Source organism: Gigantopelta aegis, chromosome 14 (genome assembly GCF_016097555.1).
Source record: "Gigantopelta aegis isolate Gae_Host chromosome 14, Gae_host_genome, whole genome shotgun sequence".
NCBI classification, from domain to species: Eukaryota; Metazoa; Mollusca; class Gastropoda; order Neomphalida; family Peltospiridae; genus Gigantopelta; species Gigantopelta aegis.
In genome coordinates this window covers 49,569,750-49,593,606 of record NC_054712.1, presented here as the reverse complement: position 1 = coordinate 49,593,606, position 23,857 = coordinate 49,569,750, and the positions used below count along the sequence as shown (strand labels likewise).

General features: G+C 36.9%; 1 protein-coding gene across 1 annotated transcript; it reads right to left on the bottom strand.

Annotated features, from left to right (window-relative positions):
- Positions 1 to 1,618: 1,618 nt before the first annotated feature.
- Positions 1,619 to 23,065, bottom strand: LOC121388719 (probable tubulin polyglutamylase TTLL9). Its single transcript, XM_041520187.1, has 14 exons — positions 22,882 to 23,065; positions 19,918 to 19,961; positions 18,971 to 19,057; positions 17,986 to 18,097; positions 16,862 to 16,947; positions 14,138 to 14,171; positions 13,221 to 13,355; positions 11,522 to 11,650; positions 9,973 to 10,060; positions 8,993 to 9,114; positions 7,525 to 7,658; positions 6,438 to 6,551; positions 3,615 to 3,751; positions 1,619 to 1,966 (listed from the first exon to the last, which is right to left on the bottom strand). Exons 1-14 carry the CDS (start codon positions 22,906 to 22,908, stop codon positions 1,893 to 1,895), a joined length of 1,323 nt encoding a protein of 440 aa, XP_041376121.1. The 5' UTR covers positions 22,909 to 23,065; the 3' UTR covers positions 1,619 to 1,892.
- Between the last annotated feature and the right edge of the window lie 792 nt (positions 23,066 to 23,857).

Sequence of the window (23,857 nt, the reverse complement as noted above, 5' to 3'; positions counted from 1 at the left end):
ACTTCACAAATTGAGACTATCACACCACAATTAAACTGTCAAAAAAAATCACAATAACCAACTTAAAGAATTAACAAGAAATTGCCCCACGAGTTTACAAAGTGATGACAACAAATCAAAGCCCATTAAGAAGTTTGTTTTGTTTAATGACACCAATAGAGCACACTGATTACTAGTAATTAATCATCAGCTATTGGATGTCAAACATTGGTTAATTAATTCTGACTCGTAGTCAACAGAGGAAACCCGCTACATTTTTCCTAATGCAGCAAGGGATCTTTTATATGCAATTTCTCACAGACAGGAAAGCACATACCAGCTCTAGCCCTATTCGGTGTATATGTAGGACCAAAGCGTACTAGTCTTGTACTATTAAAAATTGACAATTTCTGATCAAATAATAGTCGCCAAGCGCTGAGTCTAAAATACACCAACTGTTCTAAATCTGATGACCTTTAGTATGGTAATTTTTGGAGTTCACTAAGGACATTAAACTTACAAAATATTGAATATTACAGATGTTGCTAGATGAAATCTGAACTTCCTATCAAAAACTATAGTCCTTAATTCCCACAAGGGAACGCCTTTTTCATGCTATGGAATTTACTACAAGTTCATTATTTCTGAGCTGATTGTTTTCTAAATTGCACACACAATTAGTATTGTTTTGTTATTTCCAAAACACTTTTACTTTTCATCTTATGTCAGATCAAACTGAAAATTTTCACAAAAATCATTTTTGTAGAAGTATTTGACGGGCTACAATTAACTCTGTGTTTTGCACAATAGTGTCATATTTCTTCTCATAGTATTTGTAGGTGTCACCGGTGGGCTGGATATACTCATCTTTCGCGAACACATAATGTCATCATTGTTCTGACAGTGATTCATGAGCGCATGTCATCATAGCTGTATGTATTATTCCAATCATCTCTGTCCTGTGCTAGATTTGATTTAGTGAATTAGTCTGAGTGGCAGTCCTCCTTAAGAGATGCAGGAAGGATGTATTGTCCCATTCGACTCTGAATAGTACAGAGATATGGTTTTGATTTTGGATGATGTTTTTTATGTTCAAATTTGTACCAGTCATTATCAACATACAAGTTTAATGCGATGAGTGAACTAAAAATTATCATACATAGTTTAAAGGTCTTTGGCATCAGATTTAGGGAACTGTGTGAACATCTGGCTGTGGATAATATTGAAAACAGACATATTTAAGCCCTGACCTCAAATATTATAAAGAAGAGGATAAGACCAGAGGACACTTGAGATACACAGTCACATCACATGATTTTTATGAAAAAAAATGTTAAAGTTTGTTTCATTTAATGACACCACTAGAGCACATTGATTTACTAATCATCGGCTGTTGGATGTCAAACATTTGGTAATTCCAATATAAAGTCTTAGAGAGGAAACGTTCTAAATTTTTCCATTTGTACCCAGAGATCTTTTATATGCACCATCCCACAGACAGGATAGCACATACCATGTCCTTTGATATACCTGTCATGGTGCACTAGCTGGAACAAGAAATAGTTCAAATGGGCCCACAGATGGGGTTTGATCCCACACTGACTGCACATCACACCCTTGAACTACTCAGAGTACGTCACATCACATGATTTTTAATGGCATCTCAATGTGAAACTGTGTTAACACATCACACAGTATCACAGCAGACTTTAAAGTTAATATCACACACACGATCATGCAGGTATGAAGTCAAAACTGTCCATGAAGTTACACTGTCATAACTAAGTTTTTCAAGTGATAATTAAACCACATAGAAACAATAATTTCACAACACAAGTCACAAATTAATTTAAAGGAATATTTTTGAAATTTCCTATCCATGATAACATTACGGTTCCCACTAAAACAAACTGTTATTGATTTTTCTTCACATAGGATGAGTAGGTATACAATTCTTTCAGTTGCTTCTTTCGGTCGTTATGGCAACCTGCAAAATAAATAAGGTTATATAATGCTACATGTAGGTGTGCTTGGAAACTGAGTAAAAGTTAAAGTTTGTTTTATTTAACAACGCCAATAGAGCACATTGATTTACTAATCATTGGCTATTGGATGTCAAACATTTGGTAATTTTGACATATAGTCTTAGAGAGGAAACCCGCTACATTCACTGTTATTTTTGTGGATCTTTTAATCAAATCCTGAGACACGTTTGCGAAGGAACTCATAGAACATAAATCACATTCGTAACTTAATAAAAACACCTAACCCAAACCCGAACTCAGCCAAATCTTAACCAAAATTACAACACAATGCATGTGTTAATTAAATATCAAAGCTTTCTATTTTATTGCCATGTTGCCAACCTTGCGACCTTAGTGGCGTGTAACGGTGATTACAGTGATAGCAGCGAACCCGAGCATGTGCATATTACATGTTCGCAGACAGGTAATCCGGCCACAGTGATGTTAGGAGCAATTAGTGGCGCCACATTGATTGGTATCGGTTTAATCGTCCGGTTTTCAGGGGAAAGATTTACACTAAATTAACACATCAGGACCGAACTGTTAGTCCAGTGTTCAGTTTAGAGGGGTTTCCGGTTTAGAGGGGTACAATTTAGTGTTAAAAGTTGTGTAAATCAAGGGACTGTAGAAAACGTCTGGTTTTGAGGGGTTTCCGGTTTAGAAGGTACAAGTTAAGCGTTAAATGTTGTGTAAATCACGAGACCGTGGAAAACGTCCAGTTTTGAGGGGATTCTGGTTTAGAGGGTACAATTTAGTGTTAAAAGTTGCGTAAATCACAAGACCGTGGAAAACGCCCAGTTTTGAGGGGATTCTGGTTTAGAGGGTACAATTTAGTGTTAAAAGTTGCGTAAATCACGGGACCGTGGAAAAAACGTCCGCTTTTTAGGGGATTCCGGTGTTGGGGGGTTTCACTGTATATGCTTTATATTGATCAGCGGTCGAAACACTGATGTCCCAACTATTTTGTTCCTGTCATCCCTCGTTAAGACTGGTAATTATTGTATGTTTATATTCACAAATAAGTTTAATTTAATAATTTTTTGTCTGACAGGTTTTGATTCGGGCCAGCAGTTTTTGTAACTTCCCAGAACAAATATCTGGCACAAATCTCAGCCAATCCCGACTTAATTAATCACTTAAAATAAGAGTGCAGAAAAACAAATGTCTGTGGTAGGTTTTAGACATCTATTAGTTGTAGTTTAAAATAAGCTACAGCACAATTAAATAAACATTCCATTCTTTTCTTTTCTTATTTCTTTTATGACCATTACGGGGCAGGACGTAGCCCAGTAGTAAAGCACACGCCTAATAGGCGGTCAGTCTAGGATCGATCCCTGTCGGTGGGCCCATTGGACTATTTCTCGTTCCAGCAAGTGCACCACGAATGGTATATCAAAGGCTGTGGTATGTGCTATCCTGTCTGTGGGATGGTGCATATAAAAGATCCCTTGCTACTAATGAAAAAATGTAGCGGGTTTCTTCTCTATGACCATGTCAAAAATGACCATATGTTTGACATCCAGTAGCCGATGATTAATAAATCAATGTGCTCTAGTGGTGTTGTTAAAAAAAAAAAAAAAAAAAAAAAAATTATGACCATTACAAATTTACCTAGGAATGAGTTGGCCAAGTACTCTGAAGTGGTGACATTTTGATGGAGACTGTTGCCGTTGGTTTCGTCTGACAGCACCGGCCCATCATTCCAAAGGAGATCCCAGCCACCGATTCGCTTCTCTTGGCCAGTCAGCCTGCAAAATAATTATAAAACATATTTTAAAAATTCATTTATTCAGTTGGAAGATTAAATAATTATGTTAATTAACGTTCGAGCTTGCTGTTCATGGCACATACTTTACTATCTTGAAATTCTGAATATTAAATATTTTGTAGAGGGGAAACAAAACCAAAAACAAAACAAACAAACAAAAAACAAACAAACTATTTTATATCATTCAATTAATCATTCATGAAAAATAATAAAATAATAAGATTTCTAAATTAAAATAATTAAATACATGTATTTTAATTTATATGTAAAATACATTAAAGTGTGTTATGGTTATTATTTTTAGGCTTTGTTATACCATTATATTACATGCCATTAAAAAAAATCATTGTACTGTCACATGCCAGTCTCTGTCATACATCACAACTGGTGTAACAAAGGCTGTGGTATGTACTACCCTGTCTTTGGGATGGTGCATATAAAAGATCCCTGGCTACTTATCAAAAAGAGTAGTCCATAAAGTGGCGACAGTGGGTTTCCTATCTCAGTATCTGTGTGGTCCTTAACCATATGTTTGACACCATATAACCGTAAATAAAATGTGCTGAGTGCGTCGTTGAATCAAACATTTCTTTCTGTCATACACTACATTATATTATGATGCACATTTTCAGCACAATGGTTAATTAGACCAAAAATAAAAACTCACACCCTGAAGACAATAATCATACACTTTAAGATTTTAAACAAATGGTAACGTAACACCATTAATCCAATTAGATAAGAAACACGTCACCATCAACACCATACTTCTATATTCTACCAAATCAAATCCCCCAGATGACAATAGTAACATGTAAAATAGTAAAATGTGTCTAAAGCTGCCAAGTAACGTTTCAATCAACATATACACCATGAATATACATACTGCCACCAATCACCCTTAAAGGGACATTCCTGAGTTTGCTGCAATTTTAAAAATCTTATCGACTAAGAGACTTTTTAATGATTGAAATTACATACATGTATCAAATATATTTTTCTGCATAAAATATTAGTGGCTGTATATTAAACGTGTTTCTGATCATTCTAATATTTGTACAAGGCTAAATTTCATTTTATGTCCTAAAATATTTTTATTTGTACGTACAAAATTATTTGAAGAGAAAATCCAGTTTGGGCTTCTTACAAATATTAAGATGACCAGAAACACATTGAATATACAGTCATTGATATTCTAAATAAAAAAATATATTTAATATGCAAGTTTAATCGTAGAAATATTTTATTAGTCGGAAACATCTTACAATGCAGCAAACTCAGGAATGTCCCTTTAAAGAAGCAGTCCCTAGTTTCAGCCTGTAAAAATGGACACCAAGTTTAGTTAACCTACAAACCTGAAACACACATTTGAATACAGTTATAACAGAGAAAAGCTAAAGTCTGTGATGTTAAAACAAAGAAAAACCATCAAAAATAACTAGAGCTTGTCTCATTAATAATTAATTCTTAGACGAACATGCGTTTTTTTAAAACTGTGGTATGTCACTTTAAAGTAAATAGGATAAAGAGGGCTATGCTGCTAGTTTCAGGTGGTAGAGGAAATATCTTTGTCTATCTTAGGTCTGCAAAACCCCCCACCAAAAATTAAAACAAAAAACCCCCATTGTCATCCATTTATATTGTTGTTAGGATCTCGCACATTTCAAGCATAAAAGTAGCTGGTACATTAAATGGTACTAGACCAAATTAAATTGGAGGAATTTACTCATCAGATTTATGACCACAAATCCTGTCACACATCAGACCAATGGCAGGTGTGGTCTTATTTAATGAAACATTCAAAGTTAGGTGCACTTTGAACTTTGACCCATGGAGATGCCACAGGCCCTTAGAAATGAGTGGGGAGGGGCACTCAAAAACGAAAATGTATGTTCTTTTGTCCTACTCTATATAATAAGGAAAAGGTATGGCTTATTCTATTCACTCCCCCCACGATGGAGGCTGTGACCCATCACCCCAACCCCTCGAGATATCATTCTTGCAGGCCTGTAGATGTGTATTTGAGAGAATCAACAAATAAAATTTAACAAGCATTCTGAGAGTACTGCTAAACCAATACATATCCCCTACCGGACCCAACACAAATATTTGTATTTCCTATGTTCAAGGGCTATAACTGTGGGGAAAAAAAAGGTAAATCACCATGAGAGTTAATATTCATCTGTAACAGTATATGATAAAGCTATCAACAAAATTTTATCTCAAAATCTTGAAGCATTGCAAAAAACATTAATTTGGAAAACAAATTTTGATACCTCCTAAGTTCAAGGGCCACAACTGTGTCAAAACTGGGTATATCATCCTGAAAGTCAAACATATCTGTAATATACCAAAGGTACAATGTATATACAAAATGTCAGCTCAAATATCTTGAGGCATTGTCAAAAGAAAACCCATCCGGAAAACTATACATGGCATAAACGGATGGACGGACAGACAGAAATGAAACCCTCTGGATGGACTGGTAGCAGACTAATAAGGAAAAGGTATGGCTTGTTGTACTTCCTCCCCCCAACTATGGAGACTGTGTCCCACCCTGCTCCAGATATCATTTCTGCGGGCCTGTACTTTTGTCTTTGAGTGAATCAACAAATACAATTCAATAAACACATCAGCTAACTAACTCCGACTAGCGGCTAGCTGACCTGTTTTCCAGATCGAGGACACTGAGCAGATCATTGAGAAGTCCGTACTTGAGCTGGTAGTCGTCAAGGCCGCTCGCAGTCAGGGACGGTGATGCGTTGATCTCGATCAGCCACCTCACAAAGAAACACATTTAACAATATATAATATAATTTTAAAATGGAGTCATCAAGGCCGCTCGCAGTCAGGGATGGTGACACGTTGATCTCGATCGGCCATTTCAAAAAGAAACCAATTTTAAAATGTTTACATAGGAAAGGAAATTAATTATATTTGTCTCATTTTTAATTTAGCAACTCAGACATCTTTTGCTGGAAATTATAAACATTAATCTAAAATCCTAACACACAGCTATAGACATTCAACAAAATCACAAGCCCTCCATCCTGGCTAGTTAATTTTTGGTCTTGTCTAGTGGAAATTATTAACTATATTACTATATGATACTGCATTACCTATCTTAATAATAATCAGTGTTTATTATTAAAGGGACATTCCTGAGTTTGCTGCAATTATTAAGATGTTATCGACTAACAGAGACTGTAATTACATGTCAAATATATTATTTCTGCATAAAACATTAGTGGCTGTATATTAAATGTGTTTCTGATCGTTCTAATATTTGTACTAGGTTAAATTTCATTTTATTTCCTAAAAAAGATTTTTTCGTATGTACGAAATTATTTGAAGACAATATCAAGTTTGGGATTCATACAAATATTAAGATGACCAGAAACACATTGAATATACAGACACTGATATTCTAAACAAGAAAATATATTTAATATGTAAGTTTAATCATAGAAATATTTTATTAGTTCGAAACATCTTACAATGCCGCAAACTCAGGAATGTCCCTTTAATCATTCTTGGGGAGGTCTAGACTGTGGGTTGCGATGCAGGATATATATATTTTTTTTTTTACCTCTGACTCCATCCCCCTTGCAAATGTGCCTGCATTCTCTGTTGTTATCACTGTAACTAGTTCTTAAATGTTTCTTTTTACTAGGAAAATTTCCTCTTAACCAATTTATTATAATAATGTACAACCAATTTATGCATACAAAGATTGCATTACATTATACTCACGGTTTCAAATGACTGTCTAGCAATATATCGTATCCGTACACTTCAAAACAATGTTTGTCGTTAATCATTATCTTTTGAACGCTCTGTAGACACTTCACTATCATGTTGTCTATCGATCTGAACAAGGACTTCACCTGACAAATGAAAATACACACAAATCAGCTTCAGACACAACCGTACAAAACCAGTTTTAATTAGTGTATATCCTATAAAGAGGTTTAAGTACATAGCATGTCAAAGAAAATGTCAAGATCTTTTCAAATTAATCATTTATCTTGTCTCAAAAAGTACATATTCTTACCTAACACCATAAAGCAGTCACCCATCAATCCAAGCATCATCAGTTTGGGTTCAAAATTGGTTGGAATTTGAGAGTGGACATAGCTCAATGGTAAACACTTTTTTAATGCGTAGGCCGGTTTAGGATCGATCCCTGTTGGGCTATTTCTCATTCTAGCCAGTGCACCACAACTGTTATATTAAAGGCTGTGGTATGTACTATCCTGTCTGTGGGATGGTGCATATAAAAGATCCCTTGCTATTAATGGAAAAAATGTAGCGGGTTTCCTCTCTTAGACTATATGTCTAAATTACCAAATGTTTGACATCCAACAGCTGATAATTAGTAAATGAATGTACTCTAGTGGCGTCATTAACAAACCAAACTTTAACTTTCTTAACTTCATCTACACCTCGTGGGTGGAAGTTTAGCTCAGTTGGTAAGGCACTAACCCGAGGTGCTTGAACCAAATAATTTCCTGCTGGGTCAAAGTTCGAGGTGCACCAACCTGTGATTGGTTATAAATGGAAAAAAAAATAGTTTCATCAGGGCTAAAAATGTATGCAATTTTATTTCATCTAGTACCACTGTGTCAAATAGCCTTGTGTTTGGAACATGTATGGGGTACCTGTAAAAAAGTAAGTACTCAAATTTTGTGCGAAACTAGGGGTATTGTAAAAACATCTGGTTATACCGAAACTGAGCCATGAAAGATACCATTTTCTTCAGTTAATACTTTGAGGTAGGGGTTGTAGTACTGATATTTATGGGTCAGTTTGGTTGATATATTGCATATAGTGTTTTTAAACACAAACAATAACATGGATGCCTATGGGATTTTAGTTGGTATAGTCATACATTGAGCCATAGGATTGAACCACTGGTGGTTTTTTCCCATCCCAACGAATGCCCCTCGACCAGTATATCTAAGGCCGTGGTATGTGTTGTCCTGGTTGTGGGACAAAGTTAAGGACAAACTCTAAGCATACTCATGTTACTTAGTGAAGATTTCCACAGTAATGTTAACAGAACAAAATCAGCCTCCACTGAGGGATTCGAACCACAGGCCCTCTGTACGAAAGACCAGTGCTCTACCAACTGAGCTAATAGGGAAACTCCCACTAGCTACTGCCAGTAGGAGCACTTTATACCAACATTACTACAGTAACACAATATTATTTTACTGACCGCTTCTACTCCATGTTTAGCTGTGAGGTATTTGCGCAGTTTTCCCGTTGACCACTTGCAGCCTCTTTCTGGGTCGTAGTCGGGGGCAGTTTTCTGGATGGACACGTTGGTTAAATGGACGTCTGGTGGAATTAAGGATCAAATTGTTTTTCTCTTTTAAATATTAGTATGGCAATAGTAAAACGGCATTGTGCTAACACAGATACGGATAAAATAAATGTCAAGACAGATCCAGCAGTTAATTAGCTTGAAAAATGGATCTCCAACTATTAATTAAGAGATAAAAGAATGATCAAACATAGAGTTTAGTTAGATAAACTAATAAAGATAAATACAATTTAAGTTAAAGGGACATTCCTGAGTTTGTTGCATTGTAAGATGTTTCCAACTAATAAAATATTTCTACAATTAAACTTACATATTAAATATATTTTCTTGTATAGAATATCAGTGGCTGTATATTTAATGTGTTTCTGGTCATCTTAATATTTGTAAGAAGCCCAAATTGGATTCTGTCTTCAAATAATTTTGTATGTACAAAAAAAAAATATTTTAGGAAATAAAATGAAATTTAACTTAGTACATAGATAAGAACGATCAGAAACATGTTTATAATATACAGCAACTGATATTTTATGTAGAAAAATATATTTGATATTCTTCACTATGGTTGAGTGAGTTTTATTTATAGTGTATAACATGTATAATGACCATAAAATAAAACTACAATTAAAAAAAAAAAAAAAAAATCATCAACAACACAAAAACAAGTTGGCGGTTATATGTGTATGTTTGTCTTCTAAAAGTAGGTTCTTTTTAAGATGGCCTAATGTACTTTAGGTTCAAATGCATCAAATGTTTATGTTTCTTAAAACAAGTAAATGTCCATCCATCCATCTGTCCATCCATCCACAAATACAGACATGTACACCCTTCCTCTCTTAAGCTCTCTATCGATGAAAATGTGTACAAAAGAATACATGTGTCTTCAATGGAGTCGAGTGAAAACCGTGTGTTGGAGAATCGAGCGAAACCATCTCTGTACAGCCACACTTTGAGAGGATTATACTGAAACAAAACAAAGATCAAATTTACACATGTAAATCACATTCATCAGGCTGCAAATGTAGCAGGATTCTGCAGTTCTGTGAATCCCAGACTTTGCAGGGCTAGCTCTGGGAGTCCAAAAATCTTTTCGCCAAATTATGTCCAAAAATGCAAAACTCAGTTATTTTCCAGCAAATATCAATTATTGCATGAATTTTTATTCACCAAATTAAAATAAAATTCGCCAATTGTTCCTAAAATTTGGCAATTGGCGAGTGGCGAATGCCAGAGCTAGCCCTGATTTGGGTTGAAAGTATAACGGTATGAGTCGGAATCCATAACAATATTATTACTACATTGTTGAAAGTATAACGGTATGAGTCGGAATCCATAACAATATTATTATTACATTGTTTTTAACGATTCCATCGCAATCCTGAGAAAAACAACAACATATTCTATGTCTGACATTCATTACTGGAAGGAAGGAAATGTTTTATTTAACGACGTACTCAAAACATTTTATTTACAGTTATATGGCGTCAGACATATGGTTAAAGACCACGCAGATATTCAGAGACAAAACCCACTGTCACCACTTCATGGGCTACTCTTTTTCAATTACCAGCAAGGGATCTTTTATATGCACCATCCCACAGACAGGATAATACATGGCCTTTGTTACACCAGTTGCTGGAACAAGAAATAGCCCAATGGGTCCACCGACGGGGATCAATCCCAGACCGACCGCATATCATGCGAACACTTTACCACTGGGCTACGTCCCCACCTTGTTACAGGAAGGAGTGGTTCAAGTGTACTGCTTTGATAATAACCATTAAGTCAAGTAATGCATCCTCATGAGAGTCATACAGTTCGGATAATGCATCCTCATAGAGTCATACAGTTCGGATATGTGTTGAGAAAATTAGCACAATTTAACTGTAATTAGATTTTCGTTTTTAGGTTGTTTTTCTGAAGGGGACATACCCTAGTTTTTAAACACTAAGGCATATTTTTTACTATTAGAGCCGTTTATGATCACTGAAATTAAACTTTACTTACATTTTATTGTTTAGCTTATCCATATGCATACAACCAAAGTTTTTCTGGTCATCCTTGTGTTTCCAATACCACAAAATGTTTTATATATATATATATATTTTTAAAAACGTATGTGTGTCTGAGAAGTAACAGTTATGGAGTTGAGTTTTGATCTATTTTTAACAGTACTTTCACCATTTCAACTTCACAGACTCTTGTTTCACTCTGTTGTAATGTTATCCAAAAGGTTTGTAACTTAGCCAAACTTAGTGTCCATTTTTAATGTGTTAAAACTAGGTTCTACGCCTTTAAATGAGTGTGACTTAGCATCGTAAATATAAACAACTACATGTGTATGAGAGCTAGGAAAACATGCTTTGTAAATTAAACTCTTTCGATTTTATGAGTACGTGAAGTCTTGTGTTTGAGTGAACTCACCGAAAGAACGAGCACGTAGACTCGGATGTCGAACTTGCGTCCTCCAATCAGGTACGGGTTCTCAATGTATCTCTGTACGACGTACAGCTCCGGTCCATCGCGCAGTTCTGACACTGGCTGGTACTCACCCTGACATGAAAGAAAGGAAGGTTTGATAATCACAACCTAACACACAGTTTAGTCTGTGGTTATAAGGCAATGGCGTAATGTGGGCGGAGCCACTGGGGCAGTTGCACTGGGTGCAAAATTCTGGACAGGTGGGACTCGGGGAGTGCTGACGGTCCACTGGTTAGGTGGAACAATACTTGCCTTGCCCCGGGCACTGGCAACCCACGCTACACCACTGCTATAAGGTGTCTAGCTTATTATACCTGAATGGCAGCTGACACAATTAAGCCCTCTGTGACATCATACAATACTTGATAGACCTATTTTCTTTGCATTTAATGTTAAAAGTATTGAAACAGGGCAGGAACCAGTCAAAACAATAATAAAAAAAAAAAATTGTTACCAGGTGTTAAGTGTTTGCACCAAAGAAGCAACTTTTTATTTCAGTCGAACCTGTATATAACGGTCACTTAAAGGACCTGACCAAAGTGGCCGTTATGACCAGGTAACCGTTATAAACAGGTGGCCGTTAGACCAGTTTCAACTGTTTATAAGAATAAGAATAAGAATAATTTATTTGCATAACACCCGAATATGGGCAGAGCAAAAATAACAATATAATATACATTTATCTGCAGTAACAATGACATAAATATACATTAATTACATGAACAAACATCTGAATCAACAAATACATATGTAATTTAAGCCTTATTACTAGTGATATTAATATTTAGGTAAAAGCCAATATTATCAGAAGTGTAGAGCTTATAACTGGTTATAAATACATAAACTTAGGAAAGATTTGAATCATTAGGACTACATGTACATGTGTATATACATCACATGTCATGTTTACTCTACAAATCACTCATTTTATATTTAATACCCATTTAATACATGTGTATCTCTTTTGTTTGCATACACAAATCCAAACCCCAGCATATATTTTCATTAATTGCATTATTCAACCTGTAGAAATAATTACAGTTAACATTTCCTGCGACAATCAATTATGGATTTTTATAATCAATCATTAGTAGGCTATAAATTTTTTCGATTGTATTCAATCAACAAAACAATACTAACAGGTTCAATAAACGTCATGTACTGAATTCAATTCTCATGTGACGCTGTGCAGCCCTGCATTCAATTTACTGATAGTTTGTTTGTTTTGTTTAACGACATCATTAGAGCACATTGATTGATTAATCACCGGCTATTGGATGTCAAACATATGGTCATTTTGACACAGTCATGGAGAGGAAACCCCTTTTATATGCACCATTCCACAGACAGGACAGCACATACCACGGCCTTTGATATACAATGTACCATTCTTGGTGCATTGGCTGGAATTAGAAATATAGTCAATTTACTGATAGTTACACTAAAACATGTTGAGCCACAGTGTTAGAGAATAAAGAAAAGGAATGAATATTGTTTAACACACCAGCACCCTGCATGCTTATAGATGGTACAGCTTGCACCATACATCTAATATACATTTCTACAAGAAAGGTTCTACCGCCCCTAATATTTTAAAGAATATTATACAGCACTCAGTATTTTTGTATTCAGTTTAACATGCCTTCCTCCAATCAGTGATGTCCTTGAGCTTGCGAAACAGAAAGATACCGCGACCTTGAGACTTTGCCGCAGGCTTCATTATCCAAATAATACCTGGATTCTTCTTAAACTCCTCCACAAATATATGGTACTCTGACTGAAATCATGTACAATTAGAATAATATATACTGTCATTCATCTTAAAGGCATATTGTCACAGACCACTGACCTATTTAATGGTCTAACAGAGTATTACCTGAACAAAAATAATTTGATTTGTCCCTAAATGTATTTTCATAACCACCATACTTCATTTATTAATGACATTTTGTAAAAATAATTGAATTATAACAATGGTCCATAATTCAAAAAACTAAAATTACCGAGAGGGATGACATGAATTTCACTCTATCATGGTTTATGTCCGTTCTTTACAAAAATGAGGATAAATTAATCCTCTATTTTGCTTCTTTTTTAATGGAATTTGGTTTCTTTTATGGGGCATAGGAGTGATACAAAGACATATAATTTGAATGAATACATAAAACTGCTTTCTTTTGGCAAATGTTCAGCCCTTGATATAATAAAGATATACAACCATTCTTCTTAAATTATCAATTAAAACATACGATACTGTACTCTGAAAGTACACACACATATTTAAAACATCACAGTTGTTTTTAAAATCGTCCACAAATATAGCTGCTCAAAGTGAAATTATATACATATATTTAATGATTTATTAAAAAGATGTTTACGTCATAACACAAAGGTAGATGCATGCTGGTAGAATTCAATTAGACAAAAACAATTAATTTTCAACACAAATCTACAGCACCAAGTGATTCTATACAAAATGGAAATACTGAATGCAACAAAAGAGTAAATAACACAAAAATAAAGACATAAAATAAATTAGAAAGCATCACATGTACTCACTGGAAGTTCAAAGGTTGTTGGGAAAAAGTCAAAACTGAAAAATACAATACTAGTAATTACAACTGAAAATTGTTTCACTTGGCACATAAACTTCTTAACAACCAGTCACATCTTTAATAGACAATTTTATAAAATATTTCAAGAGCTAGTACGAACATCGACTGCAATGAATGACTGCAGAATCAAAATCAAAGATATATAGTCTGCTTATGCACAGGTGTAGGTTATACATCTGGCAAGGGGAGATAATTCTGCAGTGGAGGTTATATGATAAATAACTATTGCTTACTAGACCTATGTGAATTCTCAGACCTGAACAAACATATGTAAGAACAGGAAAGAAGGTACAACAAACCACTATACTACCAGTTATAAAACCTTACAGGGACATTTCAGACATTGGTATAACATTGTAAAATACTTAAAGACTAACAGAGATCATTTAATGATCATAATGACACATTAATTATATTTTCTTGGTTACAATATTAATGTCTACATATCCAGCACAGTGGCGTATTTAAGGGGGGGGGGGGGGCAGGGTCCCAGGTGCCCCCTCCCCTACATTTTGCGACAGTTATATTTCTATTTATTTATTTTCATTTTTTGTGTTGGGAGAATACCTTCAGCTGCATGTCATTGTCCTCCCCCCAACTAAAAGTATTTTCTGGATCTGCCACTGCAGTATGTTTGTTTAATACATTAATGTTTCACCCACAGAAATAACATGTAGTTAAAAGGTTACACTCTGGGCTATGATAAAGTGTCACCATACCGACAGCATACACAGGTACATGTAGGTGAAGTGTGGAGAAGTCTGTCTGGGCTATGCTGGGCTATGATAAAGTGTCACCATACAGACAGCATACACAGGTAGGTGAAGTGTGGAGAAGTCTGTCTGGGCTATGCTGGGCTATGATAAAGTGTCACCATACAGACAGCATACACAGGTAGGTGAAGTGTGGAGAAGTCTGTCTGGGCTATGCTGGGCTATGATAAAGTGTCACCATACAGACAGCATACACAGGTAGGTGAAGTGTGGAGAAGTCTGTCTGGGCTATGCTGGGCTATGATAAAGTGTCACCATACAGACAGCATACACAGGTAGGTGAAGTGTGGAGAAGTCTGTCTGGGCTATACTGGGCTATGATAAAGTGTCACCATACAGACAGCATACACAGGTAGGTGAAGTGTGGAGAAGTCTGTCTGGGCTATGCTGGGCTATGATAAAGTGTCACCATACAGACAGCATACACAGGTAGGTGAAGTGTGGAGAAGTCTGTCTGGGCTATGCTGGGCTATGATAAAGTGTCACCATACAGACAGCATACACAGGTAGGTGAAGTGTGGAGAAGTCTGTCTGGGCTATGCTGGGCTATGATAAAGTGTCACCATACAGACAGCATACACAGGTAGGTGAAGTGTGGAGAAGTCTGTCTGGGCTATGCTGGGCTATGATAAAGTGTCACCATACAGACAGCATACACAGGTAGGTGAAGTGTGGAGAAGTCTGTCTGGGCTATGCTGGGCTATGATAAAGTGTCACCATACAGACAGCATACACAGGTAGGTGAAGTGTGGAGAAGTCTGTCTGGGCTATGCTGGGCTATGATAAAGTGTCACCATACAGACAGCATACACAGGTAGGTGAAGTGTGGAGAAGTCTGTCCGGGCTATGCTGGGCTATGATAAAGTGTCACCATACAGACAGCATACACAGGTAGGTGAAGTGTGGAGAAGTCTGTCCGGGCTATGCTGGGCTATGATAAAGTGTCACCATACAGACAGCATACACAGGTAGGTGAAGTGTGGAGAAGTCTGTCTGGGCTATGCTGGGCTATGATAAAGTGTCACCATACAGACAGCATACACAGGTAGGTGAAGTGTGGAGAAGTCTGTCTGGATTGTGGTAATTGAAAAGTCTTAGAAGAACAGGTCCAGGACATAGCCCCACATTTCCCAATTACTATGCTCAGAAGGCTGGAAATGCCATATTTTAAAACCTGAGATACACAATTTCCTCAAAATACATATTTTGTCCCACACCCAACCGCAAGACCATTGAACTGACAGTGTCCCCACACCCACCCCTGATACACCCACCCCTGATATACACACACACTTTCAAAGACACTGTGCTGACCCTGCAAGTTATCCTACCATTTGCAATAACACATGTTTTCAGTATTTCCTAACACTTTCTGGTTTTAATACAAACATAAATATTATAATATAATAAGAACCAACATTTAATTTGACCTACTGCAAACATTACGATGACCAGAAACATGCGGGATGCAACAATATGAATATTCTAATCAGGAACATGTAATTGGGTTTCTACTTTGAACAGGATGAAAAGACTATACTAGCCGGAAGCATGTTGCCAGGTGCGGATTTAGGTGGGGGCTCAAGGGGCCTGTATCGACCCCCCTATTTTTGGTCAAACAATATATATATTACATAATTTACCCAAACAATATATATATTACATAATTTACCCAAACAATATATATATTACATAATTTACCCAAACAATATATATATTACATAATTTACCCAAAAAATGCTAACGTAACCCATCCACCTGTTAAGGACCTATAAATTCTAGTTTCAAAAACAACAAAAAGTTTTAGGCCCCCTCTGTTGAAAAATCCTAGATCCGTGTCTGGTTGCCATGGTTCCTCGAAGTCAGGAATGTCCCTGTATCCCATACAATCTTACTTCTGGCCTTCCTGTTTGCCCTGTTCTCGTTCAGTACACTTTTTCAGCCGCTTCAGATTCTTAACCATCAGGTTCTTGCGTGTTAACTGAAAAACAGAAACACAGGCAACATTTTTTACCATGCCATGACAGTGTGTTGGGTTTGAAAAAAAACATGCAAGCATACGTTGTATATCAAGTTCAGTGAAATCGAGTTATGTGAACTGCCTTACATAAGGATACCCAGCAGAGTGCAAGCTAAGGAAATGCTGATCTGCCGTTCACAAAAACAATAAAATTAATAAACCACAATTAGTAGGATTTGTTGCCAGAATCCCCTGTCTTATGGGATAGTTAGCGTGAGTAAATCATACTTGGCAGTGTTTCTGCCAGAAATTTTTGGGTATGGCACTATGGAATTGAACATTTACAATGTGTGCATGTGCTGCATGCACCTGCAGCTGTCTCAGAGAAAGAAAATGGATTAGGTTTAGGGTTAGTGTTAAGAAAATCATACAGTAATGATAAGAGTCATTAATTTTGTCAAAAGTGTTACCTTAAAAAAATATTATCTGCAAAACATTTGGGTATGGTGCCACACCCAGTTTACCTTCTGGCAGAAAGCCTGCTTGGGATGTGTTTTAAGGCTGCTGAATGATACACTACACCACTGTTAAATTAATTCATTACAACAGACATAATTAAATATATATAGCCTACTGAGAATTTTTAGAACAGAAATTCAGAATTTTTTCTGCCACTTTCTTTTGGGAAGGGTCCCGTGTTCGGACCCACATAATGCTTGGACAAATCCAGGGCTAGTTCCGGCACTCGCCAGATTCGCCAACTGCGAATTTTGAAAGCAGTTGGCAAATTTTATTTTAGCGTGGCAAAATACTTTCATGTAATAATTGACATTTTGTTAGAAAATAGCTGTCGATTTCTGTAATTTTTGAAGTTTAATAGACAATTTGGTGAAATGTTTTGCTCACCCACAGCTAGCCTTGAAATCCCTGCAAATTGAAAATAAAAACAGCGAGCCTATTAATTGTGAAGTGTGAAAAATCTTTGCACCACCGGTAACCGTATCAACAAGCTGCATGTTTCTAGTTCTAGACTTTCCTGTGATGTTACGGACATCATACCTCGTAATGGTTTCTGAAGTGGAGAATCTTCTGATGTTCCATGAGGAACATGGTGTCGTAGTTCTGCATGAGCCACTCGCGGTCGCACCAGAAGAAATCCCACTCGGCATCTCTGAAAGGCAATTAACAATGTTTATTTAAAGAAAGTTGAGTACAGTAAATGATCGGGGTGAATGACCCTAGTTATATATTAGTCGGTGTCAAATATCTTTCGCTGGTATAGATTTTTAAAATAATAACTGGTAACTTGATTATCTTCATTAAATTATAATTATTAAAATTTTGGCAAAATCAGTCTTCTTTCTGGTCACAATGGTGGTTGTAGAAAGTGTGGTTCCAACTTCAGACCAGACATAGGTATTTACATGTACCTTCAAATAGATTGAAGGTAGCACTAAACCAAATACCTTCCAGCTGGGTCAAAGTTCGAGGTGCACCCAACTTTTGATAGAGAAGTTAACATCACAAGTCCTGTGATTTGTGATAAATGTGAGTGTGTTGGTTGTAAAAAAAGTAGTTTCATCTGGGCAAAAAATGTATACAATTTTATTTCATCTAGTACCACCGGCACTGTGTCAAGTACCGGTAGCCTTGTGCTTGAAACATGTATCAGGAACCTGTAAAAAAACAAGTACTTAAATGTTTGTGTGGAACTGGGGTAGTCATTGACAATCATAGACACTACCCGTAATCTCTGAAATGAGCAGCTTCACAACCATTTTTTTCTGATTCACTTTAAGAGTGAGGGATGGTAGTATTTATATCCATGGTGTTTATGTCAACTGATATGCTGCAGGTTGGAGTTTTAGGCACATATGTTACTATTGTCGTCTATGGGATTTGATTTGGTAATATACACCCATGCAGAAGTAGGGTTAGTAACTTCTAATATTATCTAAAATAACAAAATGGATATCCCTTCCATTTTAATTCTGCCACATAGTTATTACAGATCACTGTTTGTTACGGTGTGAAGAATATATACCCTTGTGCCTCTTCCCAGCCAGGTCGATGATTGAGTACATCAAGTATTGTATTCTGAAGAGAACATTTGAACCGGATCGCTCGGTCACTGAAACGTCAAATAAAATAATTTGGATGAAATTTTTACATTCTAGAATTTAAAGTTATGTTTTCTTAAATGTCAATAAACATAATTATCTGACCTGATTAATTTGCATCTAATTGGCAAAGTTATCGAATGATGAAAATATATGATCTGAAAAATATATATAATGATAACGTTATTTTATTGGATATGCTGCCTATTATATGACAAATGTATATATTTAAGAACTTCATTTACACATACATCACAAATAAAAACTATAAAATAATTTACATTTATAAACTGCACTAATTTTAATTGCATTACCTATGCTTACATCCAGATAGCTCACTCGATGCACAGTCAGTCTAGGATCAAATCTCATTGGTGGGCCCATTGGGCTATTTCTCATTCAAGCCAGCACCCACGACTGGTATTCCAAAGGCTGTGGTATGTACTATCCTGTCTGTGGGATGGTGCATATAAAAGATCCCTTGCTTGTAATAAAAACTGTTGCGGGTTTCCTCTCTAGGACTCTATGTCGAAATTAGCAAATGTTCGACATCCAATAGCTGATGATTGATAAATCAATGTGCTCTAGTGGTGTCGTTAAACAAAACAAACTTTAACTTCAATCACCGAATATTGCATGGTAAATAATTATTCTAGATTAATTCACATCATCAGTTATCTGTGATCATCAACATAACATTATAATATTGTGATGTGAAAAAAAACCTACTAAATTATTTTTACAGAGACTGGTAATTTTAGGAAGTTTGGGTCCCCTAACCCTAACCCCTTAAATCCACCCCAGTCTAATGGCTTAACCATTGCACCAGAGATTTACAAGTCAATTAACAGCAAATAATCTTGATGCTTACCTTACAAGAAACCTTGATCGTTTGCTTTGAAGGTACCCCGACACCTGAAAAAACAAAACAAGGACCAATCATTTAACATGGTTCCAAATAGATTGATTATCAAGGTGGGAGCCAGTACCGGGATGCGAACCCAGTACCCACCAGGCTTACGTCCGATGGTTTAACCACTACACCACTGAGGCCGGTACCGGACTGCGAACCCAGTACCCACCAGCCTTATGTCTGATGGCTTAACCACTACACCACTGAGGCCGGTACCAGGCTATGAACCCAGTACCTACCAGCCTTATGTCTGATGGCTTAACCACTACACCACTGAGGTCGGTACCGGGCTACGAACCCAGTACCCACCAGCCTTATGTCTGATGGCTTAACCACTACACCACTGAGGCCGGTACCAGGCTATGAACCCAGTACCTACCAGCCTTATGTCTGATGGCTTAACCACTACACCACCGAGGCTGGTACCGGGCTACGAACCCAGTACCCACCAGCCGTATGTCTGATGGCTTAACCACTACACCACTGAGGTCGGTACCGGGCTACGAACCCAGTACCCACCAGCCTTATGTCAGATGGCTTAACCACTACACCACTGAGGCTGGTACCAGGCTATGAATCCAGTACCTACCAGCCTTATGTCTGATGGCTTAACCACTACACCACTGAGGCCGGTATCGAGCTATGAACCCAGTACCCACCAGCCTTATGTCAGATGGCTTAACTACTACACCACCAAGGCCGGTACCGGGCTGCAAACCCAGTACCTACCAGCCTTATGTCTGATGGCTTAACTACTACACCACAGAGGCCGGTACCGGGCTGCAAACCCAGTACCTACCAGCCTTATGTCAGATGGCTTAACTACTACACCACCAAGGCCGGTACCGGGCTGCAAACCCAGTACCTACCAGCCTTATGTCAGATGGCTTAACTACTACACCACAGAGGCCGGTACCGAGCTACGAACCCAGTACCTACCAACCTTATGTCAGATGGCTTAACCACTACACCACTGAGGCCGGTATCGAGCTATGAACCCAGTACCTACCAGCCTTATGTCAGATGGCTTAACCACTACACCACCAAGACCGGTACCGGGCTGCGAACCCAGTACCTACCAGCCTTATGTCTGATGGCTTAACCACTACACCACCGAGACCGGTACACAGATTTTTATGTTCCAGTCAATATCATAGAGAATTGGTTGGAATGGGAGAAACAGCTAATCAAAATGGGTAATTTGTAGTTCACGAAGGTACATGTAAAGGTCTACGGTGATGTTATTAAACGGACCATAGATGTTTATCTTGATGAACTACCTAAAGGTAGGCTATAGTACCAGGCCCATTAGAGCCCGAGGGCCTATGCCTCACCCTACCTCCATTTGAGAATAAAAATGTACAGGTTTTTTGTTTATCTTTATATAAATAAAGGTAAAAATTGGGCTTGTGCCACCGTCCTCACTACAGGTTGTATCCCCCTCACGAGATTGTAACTTCTCAAATAATGAAGTTAAAATGTACCGTCGCATGAGATACTTTCGTAGCAGAATCGAACCACCTCGGTGGATCCATTCAGCTGATTGGTTTTCTTCTTTTTCCAACCAGTGCACCACAACTAGTCAAAGATCGTGGCATGTGCTTTCCTGTTTGTGGGAAAGTGCATATAAAAGATATTTTGTTGCATTAGGAAAAGTGTAGCGGGTTTCCTCTAATGACTACATGTCAGAATTCCCATATGTTTGACATCCCAGTAGCCAATGATTACAAATCAATGTGCTTTAGTAGTGTCGTCAAAACAAAACAAACTTTGAAATGTACCGGTGATAATAATGGCATACGGTTATACACGCGTGACGGTACTGCTGACAGTGTGCAACCTTTGGGTGGAGTGTAATCATTTAAAACTGAAAAGAAAATATATATCATGTATCAAACTTAATGACAACACCGACAGCAATTGCCATAGTTGAGATATAAATTGCCGTAGGTAGGGTGCTCCTCAACAATAGCAAACTGTATACACCTGGTGTATATTATCTGCCAGTATTTAACATGTGCATATTTGAAATATGTCTCCAAACAGCAAAATAACGGTTAAACCTTTTAGTCATGTTTATTTCAAGCAAAAGTCACTTAATAAATATTGCCATAGGTAGGCTTCAATTTGCCATCAGTGGGCCGTTTCACCCATGGCAATTATTTAAAAAATTGCTGTGGGAAACAAATTCTTAAGTTCGAGGCCTGTATATTTGGTATTTTGATTTTTATACAAAGTTTTAAAATATACAAGCCTACCTTAATATCTGTATTTTTGTGCTTTTACCCACAGCTCTTTAAAAAAAAAAATTTGGTTACATAATTGTTTTATTTAAAATTTAATCCTTATCTTCAAATGCTAACCTTTGTTTGACACCTAATAGCGAATGTGTATTTTTGTGCTGGGGTATTGTTAAACATTCATTTATTCGTGCACGGAAGGACTATATCAGTGTTTCTGCCAGAAAGAAATTTGTGGGTATGGAAGTATGGAATTGAATGCAACCACAGTCAACAGGGACTATGGGAGGCCTCTCCAAGAAAGAAAGAGTGATTAATTTTGTCAAAAGGTTAACTTAAAATAATAAAATCTGGAAAAAAATGTGGGTATGGCGCAATACCCATTTTACCCTCTAGCAGAAACCCTGTAGATATGGTGATATTAATTAAAATTTTGTGAGAGGATGGAGAAATAAGACCATCGTTACTATAGCAACTATTTTGTGTATCAATAAATTACTGTAAATAATTTTTAAATCTCCTGTAACGCAGAACAAGTGTATACAGTTTTTGTTTTGTTGTTTTTTTTTTTTTTAAAATAGCTATTTTGGTTTTGCTACATTAATACACTCGTTTCCGCAGTCGTGTACTGCAGATCTATATTTTTACGATGTCCATCGCGTTTCCAGATTAAGTTTCATACCTTGGGGGCATTTCTCTGTGCAGTCATCACGATCAGTTAACATTTAAAACACGACATGTTCACTAAATAACATTCTATTTTAAGGTATAAAAGTAAATACAGCTGTCAAACGACTAGAAGAGAAAATACACATTTTCTATCCATCATTTTCAGCCGTCTGGTAGAAGAAGAAGAAGCACGTCTTCCTCGGTTTGTTTATATCGTAAACTGGATCGGTATGACATTTACGACATTACAAACCAACAGCATAATGTTAAACTAAACGTAGAAGTGCACACAACAAAGGCTATATTCACAACGGATGATTATTTTTGTTTTATTCTGTGCTTGCATTTAATTTTATTGCACACAAACTGTAAAGGAAAGAAATGTATGTATGGGAGATTAACGACACCTCGGGCTCAGCAACGTTTTATGGTGACACTTGGATACGAGAGTTAGTTTGTTTTGTTTAACGACACCACTAGTGCACATTGATTAATTAATCACCGACTAATGGATGTCAAACATATAGTAATTCTGACACATAGTCATCTGAGGAAACCCTGTACATTTTTTCATTAAAATATATTTTATATGCACTTCACACAGACAGGAAGGCACATACCACGGCTTTTGACCAGTTGTGATGCACTGATTGAATGAGATAGAAAAAAACACATCAGTTAAATGGATCCACCGAAATGTGGTTCGATCCTGCATGCTAAGCACCTCAGACGAGCATTCAATCAAAAGACGGGGGGGGGGGGGGGGGGGGGGGGGAGAGAAGGCGCGTGTGAATTGGTATTTTATGCAAATATGTAGGCCTAGTTCTTTTTTAATATTCATTATTTCAAAGACTAGCACGTTTACGTCAATTTTAAGATGGACCACCCTGCGTCCGTTTAAAGTACTCTTTTTAACTTTTATTATTTTTATTTTAACATTTATGCAACACTAAATTGCTCGAATAACACGCCTCTAAGGATCTTTATTT